General features: G+C 37.0%; 1 protein-coding gene across 2 annotated transcripts in view; it reads left to right on the top strand.

The window, feature by feature from the left end:
- The window catches only part of nfatc1 (nuclear factor of activated T cells 1), a 48,390-nt gene extending 33,264 nt beyond the window's left edge, over positions 1 to 15,126 (top strand). For both annotated transcript variants that reach the window (XM_053612738.1, XM_053612737.1), the window contains exons 9-10: positions 3,271 to 3,882; positions 13,664 to 15,126. In XM_053612738.1, the coding sequence (XP_053468713.1) occupies positions 3,271 to 3,882; positions 13,664 to 13,719 (668 nt within the window). In that variant the 3' untranslated portion in view covers positions 13,720 to 15,126. The remainder of the gene's footprint in view (positions 1 to 3,270; positions 3,883 to 13,663) is intronic.
- Positions 15,127 to 18,359: the final 3,233 nt, after the last annotated feature.

The following is an 18,359-nucleotide window of genomic DNA, read 5'->3' as shown; positions in this document are numbered from 1 at the left end:
ACAGTGTTCCACTGTCCTCTCAGCTGACACACTGGACACACCAGTGCATCCACAGCAACCGACAAGATGAATAACACTATATCATTTTTATTAGAATAATTCTAGTAATAATAATTCTCATACTTGTCTTAAAATATCAACAAGTTATTAGGGAAAGACATGCAGTTTTATGAAATACTGTAACTTTGATAAATATATAGGAATGAAGCTACTGTATGTAATTTATATTCGCTGCAAAAAAAAAATGCATATTCGCAAGTGCAAATATCTTGACTATAATAAAATCTATCTAGCATTTTCTATGATAAAAGTAGAATAAAAGAAATTTTATATATGATTATTATGATTTTTTTCCAGACATTGTACCTAATTTGAACCTCTAAAACATGTTGTTCTATTAGGAGATGTGTCTAATTTTAAGCATCTATTTCTAGAAAGAAGCAAAATGTTCTGTCGATAGAATAGGACAATTTCACGCTCGAAATGTGCAGTATAAAAACATCTAAAACCAGGCTGAATAATCTTATATTTAATTTATAATAACCTCATAATAAGAAATATTTATTGATAGACCAAAACTATTTCAATCTATTATCTAGTATTATAGAAAATACAGGGTGTCCCAAGAGTCTCAATATATAGTGCTGACTATGTATGTCAGCACCACGTCGGTTGTGTCTTCAGCAGAGAATGTCCGTGGTCGTCCACTTCTCAGTTGGTCTGCAACACTTCCAGTCTTTTTGAAATTGTTAATGAGTTTATTAATAAGTTTGGAAACAGTGTTGTTTGTGATGTGCTTGCCATGTTTCCTGTTAAAGTCCATCGCAACTTTACGACAGCTTCCCGATCCAGCCATGAGAATGATTTCAATACGTTCTACTTTTGTTAAAGACATTCTTAAAGGCTAACTGAAAAAAAGTCATATAATATAAACTAAGTATGAAACTTAGATTGGAAGACATTTTTGCTAAAAAGTGTTCATTTCCCTTATGTATGAATACTTTTGGGACACCCTGCAGTTAAATTTGCCCATATTCAAGTTTTCACTTTGTAAGATATTGTTTTTTTGCAATGTTGACTGAATGTACTAATTTAAGGTTCATAATGCACTTGCTAACTTGGTCAGTTGTTGATTATTCATAAAAACAGAAGCCGGGCTGGTTGGCCATCTTTGCAAGTTGGCAAGTTGTTTTCTGGCTTCCTTATTACTTGACAAAATTGATCAACAAATGTTTGAGACTTTGTAATTGCCTTACTGTTGTGTTACCTTAAAAATAACTTATCTGCAGTGTACTTAAGAAACATGTACCAGCTAGCAAAGACGGTCTAACAGCTTGATTAGCTTGGCCTGTTTTGGCAGCCGGTATCTGCCTAAACTGTCATACTAAGCTGGAATCTTAAGCAGGGATATTACATGTAGATCAAGCTAATAGATAAGTAGCTAATAGGTAACAAATCCTCTTCAAGTCATAAGACAGTGTCTTGCTTTAAATTATCAACAGTAACCAGGGCATGTGTATGATGTATAGTCTAATGAAAATTTGCTGTTTTGTTTTTTTTTTTAAATGATGAACCAAGATTGCTTGGTTGACAAGTTTCTGTGGTTTTAGAAAAAGGACATCTGAGGCATCTCTTAGACATAGTCATGTGATTGATGGCTCATTTCTTCCTGCTAGGTCTACAGTTCAGTAGGAGTCTGGGTTTTATTTTAAAACTTGGGCAGTCAGACCTGCCTCAACAGTTCCTCTAATGCATGCTGCTGATAGGTTCCTGGGCCAGCTAAGGCACTGTGTATAAGTGTGTGTGTGGCAATGAATCATGGCACTCAAAGAAAGAGCTTAAGTGTTGTAATATTGTCTTCTTTATATATGTGGGTGGTGAACAATGGGGAAGTGAAAATTTATAACACACAGCAATAGGAATATGCGTTATTCTGAAGTCCCACATTCCTCTGATAATCACACAGATCATTCCCAGTATCTCTTGTTACTTTCAAAACCAATTTTATCTGGAGCAATGTTTTTCCATTAATATTTGAATATTTGTGCATATTAGTGAGATCACTTTCTCATCTCTGAAACAGAATTTCATGCGTAGATTCTGAATCCCGGTACTGCTAAATTGAACACGTGAAGCATGCTGTTACGGGAAAATAATCAACGTTCGGGTGGTGTGATGCTGCCTAACTTTAAGCAGAATGACTGTTACCATCCTGAAGTTGATTATTTTCCAGGAACAGCACATATCAACATGTTTTATTGTCTTATACCACAGCTAAAAATGTTTTATTTACTACGGAACTGCACATTGTACTTTTTTCCATTTATAGTTACATTTAATGTTATGGAACATCTGCTAAAAATAAGTTAGTTCCTGCTATTACTACCACTTAACAGAAGGATTAAGTCAGAGTTAGTTTTTAAGTACATTATGCATTATATGTCCATATAGTGAGATTTTCATTTACATATGTGGTAACAATTGCATAGCAGGGTTGTTTATAGCACCCCAGGACTGTACGCAATACAGTTGCAATAGCTGTGAAGAAATATTAGAAACTATATAGAGCTGTAAATATCAGATTTATATGAAAGTGGCTTGCATGTTGTCACTGCAAAGGCCATTGGCTTCTAGGATGAAGAATGGTGTTTGTGTCTGAGGTCTGTCATAGGATACAGAGTTGGAAATTTGTTTTCGAAGCCTCACTACAGCAGTGCATTGTGAAAATGTAAAATAATAATAATAATAATAATAATAATAATAATAATATAGTTGAAAAATTAAAATATAGATTTAGACAGTGCAATCTGGCTTTTGATTTTAATAAACAAATGAAATAGTTCAATTTTAAAATAAGCACAACGACCTGTATATGAAGCCTATTGTATATTTTGTTGACTGTTAATTAATTAAACTCTTTTGCAAATGAAGCTTCCTGCCTCAAAGGTTCTCATAATACACGCTTAAAGCTTATTACTGCTAGGGAAAGCTCCAATGAAAATAGTCTCTTTTATTATAGAAACAGCTGGAAGTCTCTTGTGGTGATGATTCATCCCTTTTTTCCCCTGTCCTTCTTTAAATATTTTCAGCTGGGCGGGAGTGCGACGCCTCAGACACACAGTCTCATTGATGAGAATGTTTGTTTGGCTCTGGGTATCCTAGCCACGAGCCCACTCAATCGCACTAGCTCACGTGACACCTAATGAACCAACAGTGTTTGTTTATTCGTGTATTTTTCTCATTTGAGAACTCGCTGTCTGTCTTTCACAGTTCCCACCATAAAGACAGAGCCACATGATGACTATGAGCTCCCTCGCCTGTGTGCACAGCAGCACTCCACTAGTCTCGCAAAGCCGTATTACGCTCTGCAAGCTGTGCCTGCCATGATGCCTTCAGAACATAGAGCCTGTGTGACAGCCACTTATGGCCCTCAGAGACTCACAGCAAAGCCTTCATCCCTGTCGTGCTCCTCCTCCTCTCCCAGCACCAGCCCTAAACTGCAGGATCTCTCACCCACGCACTTCTCTCCTCAGTGCCTCTCTCCAGGCCCAAACCCTGGGCTACAGCCAAGTGACATCTCTCATGTCTCAGCCATCCAGCCCACGCCTGGCCGCTACCAGCAGTCTGTTCTCTACCCATCAGGCAGTGCGTCCTCTTCTCCTGGCTCCCATCCCTCTACCCCGAGTTCAGCACCTGAACTCGTCTTCACTCCCAGTCACAGTTTGACCCAGTCTCCGGTCACAGGTGAGGCCACAGAGCTGCCCAAAGTTCCAGTGAGGAGTGGGCCAACTCCTCTTTTACAGGATGAAGGAGCACCTGCTACGCTGTCCATCAGCATCAAACAGGAGCCTCAAGAACTGGATCAAATGTATCTAGATGATGGTAAGTCGCAAATCAATGTACTAACACAATGTCGACAAATCGTTATCAAATGCATTGATTGTTTTTTGTTCCATTACTTCCTGGTAGACCTTACTTAAACTTTGCTTTTAATTTAACTCCAAACCTGAAAGTCGACATAAATGATCGTTCCAGAATCACTGCTAAAATAAAATCAGCTAAAGTAAGCAAAAAATTCAAGCTTTGGTTCCACTAGGAAACCAAATTAAATGAAATTGACAAACAAACAGACAAATATATAGATATTATTATTCTTTTCATACTAATAATAATGATAATTATTATGATGCACTTGAATGGCACACTCCCGCGACCCGACTACGGATAAGCGGTTGAGGATGGGTGGATGTATGGATGAATGGCACACTTTGACTGACATTAACTATTTTTAGTCTAGTTATATTTTAGTTTAATTTGATTGATTTGACCACTTTTCTGCCAATTTGTGTTCATTTTGTGGTGTATTTTGAGTCACTGTAGCTCTGGAAGAAACACCTGTGGCTAAAGCAAATCTTTTAACCAAAAACAAAGGATCTTTGTTGACTGCCCCATCCTCTTCATTGAAAAAAGTATACTTCTGCTTCTAATTACAGAGCTGTCAGAAACTATAAAGTCTGTAATACACACTGTGAACACCATTCAATACATTTTCATATGGTTCAATTTTAGCAGTTAATAAAAAAGTCAAGATATCATACAGACACAAATAAACACATTATTATGGGTTAACCTAAGCCTTGGAAAAAATGCTTAACATGCATTACTTCATTGCAAAGGCTACTATATACACAGGCAGTTTAATTCAGTGTGACTTGGCGCCAAAATGCACCACGTCATATGAGCAGTCATCTTCAACTTTTGTCCTGCTTGCTTGTAAAAGTTTTGCACATGTGTACTCGTTTCATTTGCCTCACACTTGAATTTTCACCAAAAATTTGTCAACAAACCAGAAAGTTTTACGATCAAATTTGTGGAGGATCTGCTTAACCCAGAGGTGCAAGGTAGTGGAGTATAAAACATTTTTCCAAGTATCTTGTTGTTTCCAAGTATGTCTTCCCTTCTAGACTTTTTTGAAAGTCATAAGGTTGTCAGCTTGTCGCAACAAGAATATAGGAGGGAATAATCCCTTACTCCACTTCTTTCTACATAAATTGCTCCAGTTCACATTTGATAGGGTTTTTGTACTTCAGTGCAACTGCAGGGTATTGCAATATTAGTACTAACATATTAGCGGTACAACTTAGTACATGTGGTAATCTCATTTGGTATTATTAAACCAGTATCATGTATTAAGGGTAAAAAGTATTTCTTGTCTATGAAATAATTGTGTGGTAAATAATTTGGAATTAAACACAATGGGATGTGTGGTACATTTATTTTTATCCATTTATAGTTACATTTAATTCACATTTACAGCATTTGGCAAACACTCTTATCTAGAGCAACTTACATTTATCTCATTTATTCAACTGAGCAGTTGAGGGTTAAAGGCTTTGCTCAAGGGCCCAGCAGAGGCAACTTGGTGGTGGTGCTGGGAATTTAACTCCTTCCAATCAGAAGTCCAATGTCTTAACCATTGAACTACTACCACCAATGGTAAAATGTTATCACTTACATTATAGCTGCTGTAACCAGTTACCCCTAACTAGCCTCTTTTTTCTTCTCTCTCTGAAAGTTACTAGGGGAAAAGTAGTGCAGTTTATCCTGTTACCGAGCAAAAACTTACTCTCCATTCTTAAGAACTTCCAGTGTCTTAAAACTTAGAGGAACATACAAGTCCCTGTGAAACCATATTGTATACTCAAAATTAATAGAAGCCTGCGATTGATTTTGCAGTTGGAACTACTGTTAGAGCTGCCATTTTAGAAAATGACTCAGCAAATTCTGACCAATCAGAATCAAGAATCATTTACAGTTCACATATATCAATATCTCTCTCTCTCTCTCTCTCTCTCTCTCTCTCTCTCTCTATCTATCTATCTATCTATCTATCTATATATATATATATATATATATATATATATATATACTAAAGTTCCAGAGACAAAAGTTCCTTTCTGTTGTATCAATCTGGCACTAATTTGTTGGCAGTGGGTCTTAACACTTAACACTCAACACTCCATTTAGTGCTTTAGAGATTGGAAATAAAGAGGACATGTATTATATCATCTGGTCTTTCAGCATGTGACTTGTGACTCCCACTTAAAGTTTCTACTCTTTATTTGAGCAGAATCTGTGTTCGTACTAAACAATGACCCACTTGCCTCACAGAATAGATCAAGTCATTTAATCAGTCTTGGACTCCATGTCAGCCATGTTAGATGATCAGACTGGAACCGCTAGTAAAGCAGTTGAAATACTATCCGTGCTGTTCTAAGCATGTGGCTAGGACAAGATGAGAAATAGTGGTCAAGCCATAATGCAACCACGCAGGATAGGATCTTTTATGTGTTGGCACGTCAAATTATTACCTGACATTTTTCTAAGCTCTTAGATTTAATACTGCTTATTGCACTTCTGCAGCTAGTGCTTGTTAAAAGTTCTGGCAAGGTTTCAGATTCCTTGAGCCCTTCCTGGTGTAGTGTTTCTTTAAGGTCTTGTCATCCACACACATTATATCACATCTAGAAAAAAAGAAGCATGTTAGCTTGAGATTTGGTCATGTATGCTTTGGACTCATTCGTCACTCTGAGAGTCTGTATTTAATATAAATCCTTATCAGAGGGTAATCCTCTCACACGTCAACAGTGTGCATGCTCCTAGTGTGTTTAAATTATGTTCGGACATTAAATCATGTTTGTCAAGTACCTTCAATTTTATGGACGGTCTGTTATTACAATACCCCTCTTTGTAATTTTTATGATATTTATCATCATTATCTGCCTCTCGGCTTCTCTCTGATAAGGTCCACTGGGGTCCCTTGGGGCTGGCTGGAGGTTGCAGTGATCTTTCCTCATGAACAAAACTTTCTAGCACTGGCTGCAGTCTCCAGTTTCTGAAAGTGAGATGACTTGCTGCTATACAGCACACTGAGTTGGCTGCTTGCTGCAGGCCTGTAGGCCAAACGCTGCCCCAGATATCTAGAACTCTAGATGACGAAATCTAGATCTTCTGGTTCAAATCCACTGTATATGTTCTCTGTTGAGAGGAAACTAAATCCTGACTCAGATTTCTGTAGCAAACATCCATTGTAGGTAATCTGCAATGTTTATGTGAGCTGACCTTTTAAATCTTACAAAGCTGTCATAGTAGTTAGTTAACATTATTGTTATAGTTAATCCTTTCAGTAGTAACAATTAATTCACAGGACTTGTGTGGAGGACACTCCATATAATCTAATTACAGAAATCTAAAAACAGGTTTAAAACCAGGAACAATGAATAATCGTTAATAATCGTTTATATGTTGAAGCTTTCTGAATTTTCTGTAAGGAGACTGTTTATTGAACATTTATTGAAGGACTCTCCAATGTCAGAGCTTTGTAACAGTCAGTAAGACAACACAAAAACATTTTTTAGAGAGAGAGAGAGAGAGAGAGAGAGAGAGAGAGAGCAAAAAAGATAGGCTGGTATTGGAATAATTATTTATAACTGCTATAATATAAGTGATAACTTGTTTTGTTGATTTTCCATAGTGTTACATGTAATTATAAATGGGTACAACATGTCCTTCTTTAATTAATTTTAAAAATATTCTTGGCAAATTGCCATGGCATAAGAAGAATAAAACACTGTCCGTTTATTGGAAAATAATCAACGTGAATAATTCAGGGTGGTAAGAGTAACTCTCTCATCATTGAATATTTCCCTATAAAAGCAATATATGCATATATGTGTGTTCTGTTCCTTAGATATTGTATGTATAAAGTGCTTTTAGATATTCTCTGACTAACATTTTCTGAACTTTTTCACATTAATAATCCAAGTCAGGGTCAATGTTTGAGATATATATATATATATATAAAACTTTATTACTGGTAGGTTTATACAATACAAGGGAATAGGATACAACAAAATTCTTAGTTAAGCAAAGTCAGACTGAAATTATGCTTAGATATTAAGGTCTTTTGTAAGTTTTTACAACTGCTGTGACCAAGATCATGAAATAATTTGAAGACACTGGCACTTAAGATTAATATGCTCAAAGATAACCCAACAGTTATTCAAGATTCATTTGTGTTCTCATTCAAGTAAGAGAAACCATCAACAGCCCCAGAAATACAAGCTCAGCTAAAGATAGATAGATAGATAGATACATACATACATACATACATACATAGATCACTTTATTAATCCCAGACATAAGGAATAGTGTATGCAGTAAGAAATAATCAAGAGTAATAAAATAAATGTATTCAGTTAGATTATAAATAGTCATGAAATAAAGTAAATATGACTGTAAACACCAGTCACCAGCCAAGTAAATGAAAGGCAGCCTTGCAGACCAATGAGTCAAAATTTGAAAGCCATGTATTAGATGTGGTTTCCATGTTAAACAGTGTTAAACAATGTCATGGGATGTCGGTGTTGCTTTTTGTTGTGGCACTGATTGTGGTCTTTAACAAGTACCCTAGACAAAAGTTGAATGTTTTGTATCCAAGCCATGGATTTGTGAGATGCAGTGATGCTCTTGGTTATTTAATGAAATGAGCAGCAGTGCTGGGCTGATTGTTTGGGAGTTCCTCAGTCTCTCACTGTTTCCTGGAAGCAGCGAGGAGGCAGGCTGTCCGCGCTCTATCAGGCTGACCCAGCTGTTGCTTATCCACATACAGGAAGCAGGTTCCTGGATTACCTCACATCCAGTTTATTCACTTCCAGCCCAGAGTCATAACAACACTATCACTAATATGGTGCCATTTTGACACAACTTAATACTAACAAATAATTAAGCCGTTGTTTATTTTTCCGCTCTGAGAAAGGAAATTGTTGTGCCTATAATGAAGATATGGTGAAGATGTAAATGTGTGACTATAAGGCTTTCCCCCCCTCAAGTATTAACTTCTTATTTGTTGTCTTTTTCACATAAACTGAACCCCAGTTTCAAAAATGAATACGAGATGGGATGAGGCATATTGCTGCTGCAGAGTAGTTTGTCACTGAAAAGTATTATCTCTAAAGTTCTAATGATTGTTTCTAGTTGGCATAGTAAAGACAGACCTCTGATATTGATGTGAAATTCCTTTTGGCCTCATCTAGTTGCTCTGTGAGTGGACAAAAAGGTTTTATAAGCTGATCTTTGACCATCAAACATGGCCAAAGTAAGTAAATTGATTGAAAGTTTGACAGTTTGACCTGAAATACAGACTGTTAATTTTCTGCATTTCCTCTGTCTCATATTACAGCATTATTAATCTGGCTTCAGTTACCAATCTGCAACTGAAGGCTTTTCATTAGACCCCTTATATGAAATCTCACAGCAGAATGAGATATATGTCATGGTAACTGGCAACAGCATAGTTTTTTCATTAGACACACTGTATGGTGCCCAAATCCCATACCCAATGGATATCTCTGACTCGGATATCATTAGTCTAGGCCTAAAACACAACATTCTCTGAGCATGAGCAGTCAGGATGAGGGGAAGTCATTGAATCATTACAAACCCCATGAAGAAATGTTGGGTTCTTACCCAACCAGAATAAATTCATTTATGGGGCTCAATTATCAAACTGGATACAAACAAATGTTTTCAAGAATCATTTGAAAATGAAAATCCACTCAGTTGAGAAAAATGCTACCAACCAACGGTTTGTGTAAATATACCTATAAGTAGACTCGCTAATGTGAACCTCGACTGATTTTACAATTTTATAAAACTGACTATATAATTTTATAGACTATGTCAATTTTATTTAACTTGCACTCGTGGATTTAATGAAAAGTTTGTGGTTTCATATTAATGACATTAAAGAAAGCAGTCCAGAAGAAATCACAAAATTTAGTTAACTAAGACTTGCCTGTCAACCAGGCCAAATGAAATGGCACCCTATTACACGATGAAGATTTGGTGTGCATCTCTGTTCATTAATGTTCTGTGATGGCTGAGCTGCATTACTGGAATATTTAGGGCACAACTTTTTTCTAGGAACTCTGAAGCCTTACGCACTCCTTTCACCATTTAGTTGTCAATTTGCAGTTTTCACCTCTTTAAGCTTTGCCTTTTATAGAGCTTTGTGGACTTCACTAAATATAAATCAGCTGTGTCGTGAAGGCACTTTTACAATTTATTTGCATATAGCAATATACTCCAATGAGTATGGAGAAAATCAGCATTACCAAAACATTTGAAGATCTGGTTGCAATTTTTAGACCAATTTGGATTGGCATATGAAAATATTTACACACAAGTTTACTAAAAGATTGAGACCAAATGTCTGGCTTGGCTAAACAACATTTTAATGTTTGGTGTTGTTAAACTAGCCAGTTGGGTCCTGTGTATGGACACTGATGAAACGCTGGAGGAAAGCTGCACTGAGCCGTGAGCAGACTGAACTGAACTTAGTGTTAGTACTCCGTAGACACACATGGCAGATGTTAAAGGAGGGAAAATGGTCATAACAAAGATCTGCTTTGCAAAAGCATCGAGCCAAAAGCATAGAGCAGACCCTGATGAGTGCATGCACTGAGTAACTTGAGTAGGAATGGATTATTTTCACCGAGAGATTTGGATGACCGTCTGATCACAAACAGCTCCAAGTGAGTTGAAAGCCAGACGTCGTTGCGAGCAGACTGAGCTTCACTGATTCGAATGCTCAATGGACACACGTGGCAGACATTAAATGGAGAAAAGAGAGGTCATATTGGACCTCTGCACAGATCGAGACGTCTAAATCACTGGTAGAATTTCAGAATAATTATCAATAATGGAATAATGAATATTTTGTCATTCTTATAGAATAAAAATTATACACTGTATTTACCTATAGAGATTAATTTGCCATTACTGCTGCATCCCTGCGTGAATAGTTAGAATAGTGGGATCTAAACGCATTAATGAAACTTTCATGACCGGTGTCACATCTGCTTTACTTTGATTCAAGAGTCTACACCTGCAGGCCATTCATCCATTACTAATATCTAAGTGATGACTTTGGAGACCTGCAGCTCGTAATAAATTCTCTGAATGAAAGTTTAGTGCACAGTGACACCCAGACAGGTATTTCTTCCTGAACACCTCCTGTGTTTTAACAGATGGGAGCATTTCAAGTGATCTGAATATTGATTCCACTCCCATTAAAGTTCTCAGGGTTTTGCCAGAATTCGTCATGAGGACATATCTTTGCAAATTACTCCTAACCGTCAAAGGCATCTAATTGTTTCAGCATGGTCTGGTGTTTCAAAGATGAACACATGTGATTTGCTCCCCATAATTCAGCCATCACGCTAATTCTTTTCCTGCACGAATATTAGTAACAGCAGATTAAATCCAGTAGCAGAGCAAAAGAAATGTGAGGTTTTAATATTTATGACTCCGTCGCCATGAGAAAACTCCTCCTCTTGATACTCTGAAAGGAGTTTTGATTTACAGATCTGTGGTAACACACAGTATGCTGCTTTTCCTTACTCATGATTAATGAGGTTTTTTAGTTATCTTAATACAGTGCATAAGGTTCTGTTCCTTTTTCGTTCATGTGGTCAATCCTGATGCCAATTTCTGATATTTAGCTCTAATTTCTGGTTAAATGTAAACACTTTTGTGACCCTTCCTGGAGTTCTGTAGTCATCCACACCCTATCCGTTTGCAAGCGGATGAGAAGTTTGCGTTAGGATGCACTGAGCTGTTGGTCAGGTCTTGGTCAGGTAGGGCGTCTCCTTAACACCACATCAGGAGATGAAAGGAAGCCTGGGCTCTATTGTTTCAACCGGAATGTCAGCAATCTGGCCTGCCTCTTGGTCCCCAAGGCTGCTTTGTGGTGGGAGCGCCAAGGCCACGGGTCATTCGGAGGGAATTCCTCAGCAGGCTTCCCAGTCTTGGCTGGGAGGAAACCCACAGCTTCCAGCTCACGTGGCTCCCCGTTCTCTCTCGCTTTTTCTCTCTGGCTCCAGTTTTCCTTTTCTTTACTCTGTGCAAAACAACACATTTACTGCAGTCTGAGCTTTAAAAAAAAATTTTTTTTAATAATAAATAAAGCTGCATTTATTGAACAAGTTCAATTCGGCGACGTAATTTGTTCAGTTGTATTGGTTTGTCCCTAAGTGGAAACTCTGAAAGGTTTTATGTAAAACCCCTCCAGAAAAATGGAACCTTTAAGCACAAAATGAAGCGTTATGAAGCATGTAGCATGAGGAATGTAGTATGAGCTATTTGCTACATTCATAGAACTGGCTAAACTTATGTATTTCATTGGTTTGTCTCTGTGTAGAACCCCCTTTGAAAGATGGAATCATTCACCACAGAATGAAACCTTATAAAACCATTTAGAAACTTAAAATATACCTCAGTTTATACCCCAGAGGGAAAAAATAGAGGACTTTTTCTTTCAGAAACGGTTCCAATTCGAACCCTGGCATGAAGCAAATGCTTGGAGATGGTTACATTTGGAACCATAAATGGTTTTTCTGTTTGTCTCTCTGGGGAAACCCCTTTTAGTTTTTTAGTTTTATATACTACCCTATAATAGAGAGGTTCCTATAATAGAGAGGTTCACAAAATGTTCTTAGTAGAGCCCATTTAGAAAGATAAACTCATTTGCTATACAAAGAACCCAAATGTAGTGCAATGTATTTAGTACACTTTACATCCATAAAGGCTTTAGTTTACCACTACAATAGAGTATTTCCCTTTTAGAAAAGATTCCAATTATAATCCCTCGAACAACCCTTGATGAACATGTTCCGCCTATAAGTGTCGTTAGAAGTGTTTTAAAAAGCCATGCTTAGTTGGAAGCGTTATTTTAAAATTATTTAGGCAATGGCAGAAGGGCTGTAACACTTCAAATCATGCTACAATTGTAAATGAGAAAAGAAAGCACCAGAGGAGAGAGATGTCTACAGGTGTTTATGTGCAATCTGAGGAATGTAGCCGCTGCTGACCTTTCTCTCTGTGTATAACAGAAAAGGAATGTGTTGTTTTAAAGCAGTTGCACTAGCTGATACTGTGTTTTAGAGACGGTGATTTAGTTCAGCTGTCTATCATCCCATTTAACACTGATATAAGTGATTAGAAGAAATAAAACCATGTTACAAAATGCTCCCTATGGGAATGCAGTAAGATAATATGTCTGCTGCTAACATGCTAACACACTAAGTACACAAGCTGCTTGTCCTTGCTATCGCTCTGTCTACGACGGTCTGGAGTTGTTTTAGGTTAGAGCTATATCCTGTCACTTCCCATGTCAGGGCCAAAGAACATAGCTGATAGAGTCTGAAAGAAGCCGTGACTGTGGGAATGCTGTGAGACACAGAGCAGGCAGGAAGGCAGTGGACACCAGAGGTCTTGGATCCTCTGATCAGAGGGCATGGCACAGCATCCTCCTTTTCTCACTTTCTCTCACACACACACACACACACACACACACACACACACTCACACACACTCTCTCTCTCTCACACACACACTCATTGTACACATGGCATAAGTGTGATGTGTTTTTCGGTGATGTGAGTTCATCTTTTGTAAAGATGCGTATAAAATCATAAATCATGATTTTCTTTGGTATAAGATGTGTTGATTATAGACATGGCCTTCATAGAAAGCGCTGCACTGAAGCCTGGTTTTATACACGCACTACACAAGTAACACCAATTTTTCTGTTCTTTTACAGTCAATGAGATCATAAGGAATGACCTGTCCAGCATCTCCGTACATACCCATGCATAGCGCCAACAGGACGTGAATCACGCAGAAGAAATTGATGTTTTGAACCTTTCATACCAGAACAAAAACATGCCTTGACAGCCTGATTGCAACAACAACATCAGCACTGCAGAATCGATTGTACTGCGCACAATTGTAAAGCAGTCAGATCTAAGATATTGACTGAAAAAGCATCACAGACAGTGTATGGAATAACCATGTACTACCAAAACAATGTGTGTGAACTGATGGACCAAGCCCATGTGTATGGTATTATCCCCCCCCCCCCCCCCCCTTACATTTCCTCTTCTGCACTCGTGTAGCTTTTTAAATTATTACCCAAGTGCAATTTGTTTTCCATTATTATTTTAATGTTAAAATGTTTAACGTATGTATAAATGTCAATACGCCTTACAATCAGTAGTCACGTAATTAGACAAATGTCTAATATGGTAATGAATCATGTCTGAATAGCCATTCCTTTGCTTACATTGGGATTTTGTCCAGCTGTAATGAAACATATAACTGGAATTGCATTTTTTATATATACATTGCAAGAGAATCATATTTATTGTCTCTACCTGAGCTGGAATGACTTGTACACAGGGAAATAAGTAGTTTGTATTGTGGTAGTTAAAGTCATAAATGGAATGAGCAGTACAGCCTTACATTTCAAAAATTTCTAAACCAAAGTGTTCTATTGAGGTTAGGCCGTGATCTTTTTCCGAACTTCCTCTGCACTACCTGTATATCCTCTGTGCCTCCGTGAGCGGTTTGTGCCTTTTTTTTTTTTTTTTTTGCATTGTTATGACCACAGATTTCCTTTTCTGCTTAGTTGCATGTTGTCAATTTATGCTGAAAATTTTTTATAATCGTTTTATCTAGCTGATGACAGGAAAATGTTGTTTTTTTTGCCGCAACTATTTTTGTTTGTTTGTTTTCTGAAACTCAATATCGTGGTAGTATTGATGCCATTGTTTTGTAGGTTATTAGCTAATGTATGCACTTTACTTTGTACTTCTCCTTAATGATATTTTGAGGGAAAATTTCAACATATGATTCATTTTGTATTTTTTTGTTTTCTTGACGAACAGTGAATTCATGAAGCAACACACAAGGATACTGTTTTTCTGCCAGCATCTTGTATCCCAATTTATAATTATTAGTACATTTTGTTTTTTTGCATTAGCAATAGCAAAATATGCACAATAAATGCATTTAACAAAGATCTTATGATGTGTAGAAGGGCATCATTCTTTTAAAATGCATTATTCAGTTTCAGAGGACTTTCAGGAAACATACCAGCATTGAGTTTTTGTTGTGTTTTAAGAACAAACTAAAAGATCTGTGATCACTCTGTCTAAATGGCATTAATCAGAAATCACAAATATCTCTATTGTATTATGGGGTGTAACATATTCCGTTTGTTATAACAGGAACTACTACATTACACTAAATAAGGAATAAAACGTTAAATAAAATATAAATAAAAATATAATAATAATAACAGGAATAAGAATAAAAATATACAGCTTATTGCAGCTTATCACTTTTGTAGAGAAACAGCAAATCCCTACTCCTTGAAGACTTTCCCATGTCAGATAATGTAAAGTTTCAGCTTTACCTTGGACCGTTCAAACTGCTGACACTGGAGACTCTTTCCAAAAATGTTAAATGTCTCCTCACAGAAAACTTTACCATATCAACACATTTTTTTAGAATGTGTTTATGTGGAGTATCTCCCATATCCCTGTGTAAGTTCTTACTATAAAATAATGAGTGCATTAATATAACTCTTTAATTTGCATAAATAAAGCCGGAAATACTGTCCAAACTGCAGTTATAGAAAATTAACCAGCACCTTCTGACCAATCAGATTCGAGAATTCAACAGCACCGTGGAATAAACCATATTAATACTAATATTCCTCAAGTTTCTCAATATTTTACATTACTTTGACAGAAAAGAAAAAAAACCTTTGCTGATTTCCTTTTAAAACAGGTTTCATTCAAAACATCTCTGAAACTGACACCAATATTAATAAAGTTTGTTTTTTTTTTTAATAATTGAGATTAAAAGGGAGAAAATATTTTGAAACAGTATAGTCTGCTACTTACTGTATTTCCTCTTTCTTGAGTCAATATACACCTTAAATGTAAGCATTGTTTATGATTTGCAAATCAGTTGTATGTTCTTACATTTACAGACTAGCTTGATGCATCAGTTAATATTAATATTAATTTCTCTCCAAATATCCTCTGTCTATGTCCTTTTATGTTTTTGTACCATCTGAACCCTATTACAGTTCACCGGGTCCTTTATTATACACCCCAATAACACAGACATTAAAATATGGCAAATATAAAATTGCATAAAACACAGTGCAACTCTACTGCATAGAACTGAAATAGAGAAGAATGTTGAAAAGGCTCTGAGTTCATTTGAACTCTTTACAAAATCATTTGTGAAGAGGTTCTATGTATGTTGTTTAACTTTAGTATGCTAGATGAAATTTTTTTGTTCTGTACCCTGTGTTGACCTGTGTTGACCTTCTCTCATACATACTGCTGCTGGTGCAAGCATACACAAACACACATGGGGGGATCCAGCTCCCATCCCCACGAGAATGTACCACTACTGTGCCATCTCATGTAAAACTAATTCTGTGCCATTATTTTGGAGTGGGGAGAAACGTCTGGTCCCCAAAGAACCAGGAAGGAGACGTGCAATACCAGAAAAACAGCTGTTGAGCTCAGGCCCTGTGCCAAGACCCCTGTGACACCTGCCAGGACAGCAGGCATATTTTCCATGGGCATGAATCCCCACTGACACATCCATGGTGACAGAACCCGCCCCAAGTGTGTTATCATCAGAGCCATGCCCCATAAATAACAACGCTATTAGTAGCTTGCGTCCTGATCACCAGTAAGGTCTTGCTTGTGTTCTGCATAATTTGAGGTTGGCTGTTGTTGTTGTTGTCATAAATATTATTATTATTGTTATTGTTATTATTATTATTATTATCATCAGACATTCCAATGAAATTCAGGGTATATATACAGTAGATATTCCTCAGTGATCAGTAGCATACAATCATACAGCTATTTAGGGAGAATTCATTTTGGTACAGTTTTGATTTTACACTAACAACAATATCTTAACATAGAGTATTTCACTATTTATGTTATTTCTGATTAAATGGACATCTGTGAAACCTGTCTTTTTGCTGTATAAATGATATATATATATATAAACGTATCCCTTTATGATGAAATCAAATGGTCCTATGGCAATGAATTTCTTATGGTTGGATCTATCATACAGGTCATGTATTTTCTCACACATTTTGTACTTAAATATCTTTTGAAACACCAAAGAAATCCAAATGGTCATGTGAAAGGGAATTTAAAATACGTAGCTATTGCCATCAAGTGGCCATTTTGTCACACTGAATGATTTAAGAAGAAGCCTTTACTTGTCACAGATACATTACAGCACAGTGAAATTCTTTTCTTCATATATCCCAGCTTGTTAGGAAGTTGGGGTCAGAACGCACAGTCAGCCATGATACGGTGCCCCTGGAGTAGATAGGGTTAAGGGCCTTGTTCAAGGGCCCAACAGTGGCAGTTTGGCAGGACTGGGGTTTGAACCCCCAACCTTCCGATCAGCCACCACTGCCCACAGAAAGCAGAATGCATTGTAGTCCTAGAGCCCTTATTTTCCTTTTCATTTCATTGAATTTATTTTCAGTTTGGAAAAACATGCAGTTCCGTCCAGTAATATTGGCACCCTTGGTTAATATGAGCAAAGAAGGCTGTGAAAAATTGTCTTTATTGTTTAACCTTTTGATCTTTTGTTTAAATATAGGTGTGCAAGTATATTCCCATTGTTATTTTAACTTTTTTAGTACACGTATTAGACTAGGAACAGTGAAATTGTTCAACCATGACTTCCTGTTTCACAGGGGAATAAATATGAGGTAACACATAGGCCAAATTCCCTTAGTCATTCATAGCAATGGGTAAGAGCGAGGAATATAGCTGTGATGTGCAGCAAAAGGTTGTTGAGCTTCACACAATGAGAAGTGTCTATAAGAAAATAGCACAAGCATTGAAAATGCCCATTTCCACCATCAGGGCAATAATCAATAAGTTCCAGTCAACTGGAAATGTTATGAATCAACCGGGAATTGGACGTGGGTCTATATCGTCTCAACACACTGTGAAGAGGACGGTTCGAATGGCCAAAAAACCTCCGAGGATCACAGCTGGAGAATTGCAGCTGCGTCTTGGGGTCAGAAAGTCTCCAAAACTACTGTTGTGGAAATTAGATAACACTCGCAGACTCCTCCTCTGAAGGTAAAAAGGTTTATTACAGAGAGATGGTTAATACAGGATAGAATAAAGCAGGATAGAATAATGAGAGCGCTCTGAAGCCCTTGTACTAACCCACTACTATATATATGAAACGCAGAGTATGACATCATTCTGTGTATCCAAAGTCACCTACATCACCACAAGTTGTTTCCAGTCAACTGGAAATGTTATGAATCAACCTGGAAGAGGATGTGTGTCTATTCTTACTAAACATAAAGTGAAATATTTCAAGCCTTTTTGGTTTTAATCGTGATGATTACGGCTTACAGCTCATGGAAATCAAAAATC

Source organism: Ictalurus furcatus, chromosome 24 (assembly GCF_023375685.1).
Source record: "Ictalurus furcatus strain D&B chromosome 24, Billie_1.0, whole genome shotgun sequence".
NCBI lineage: Eukaryota > Metazoa > Chordata > Actinopteri > Siluriformes > Ictaluridae > Ictalurus > Ictalurus furcatus.
Note: the sequence above shows the minus strand (reverse complement) of the source record. Positions and strands in the feature narration are given on the sequence as shown.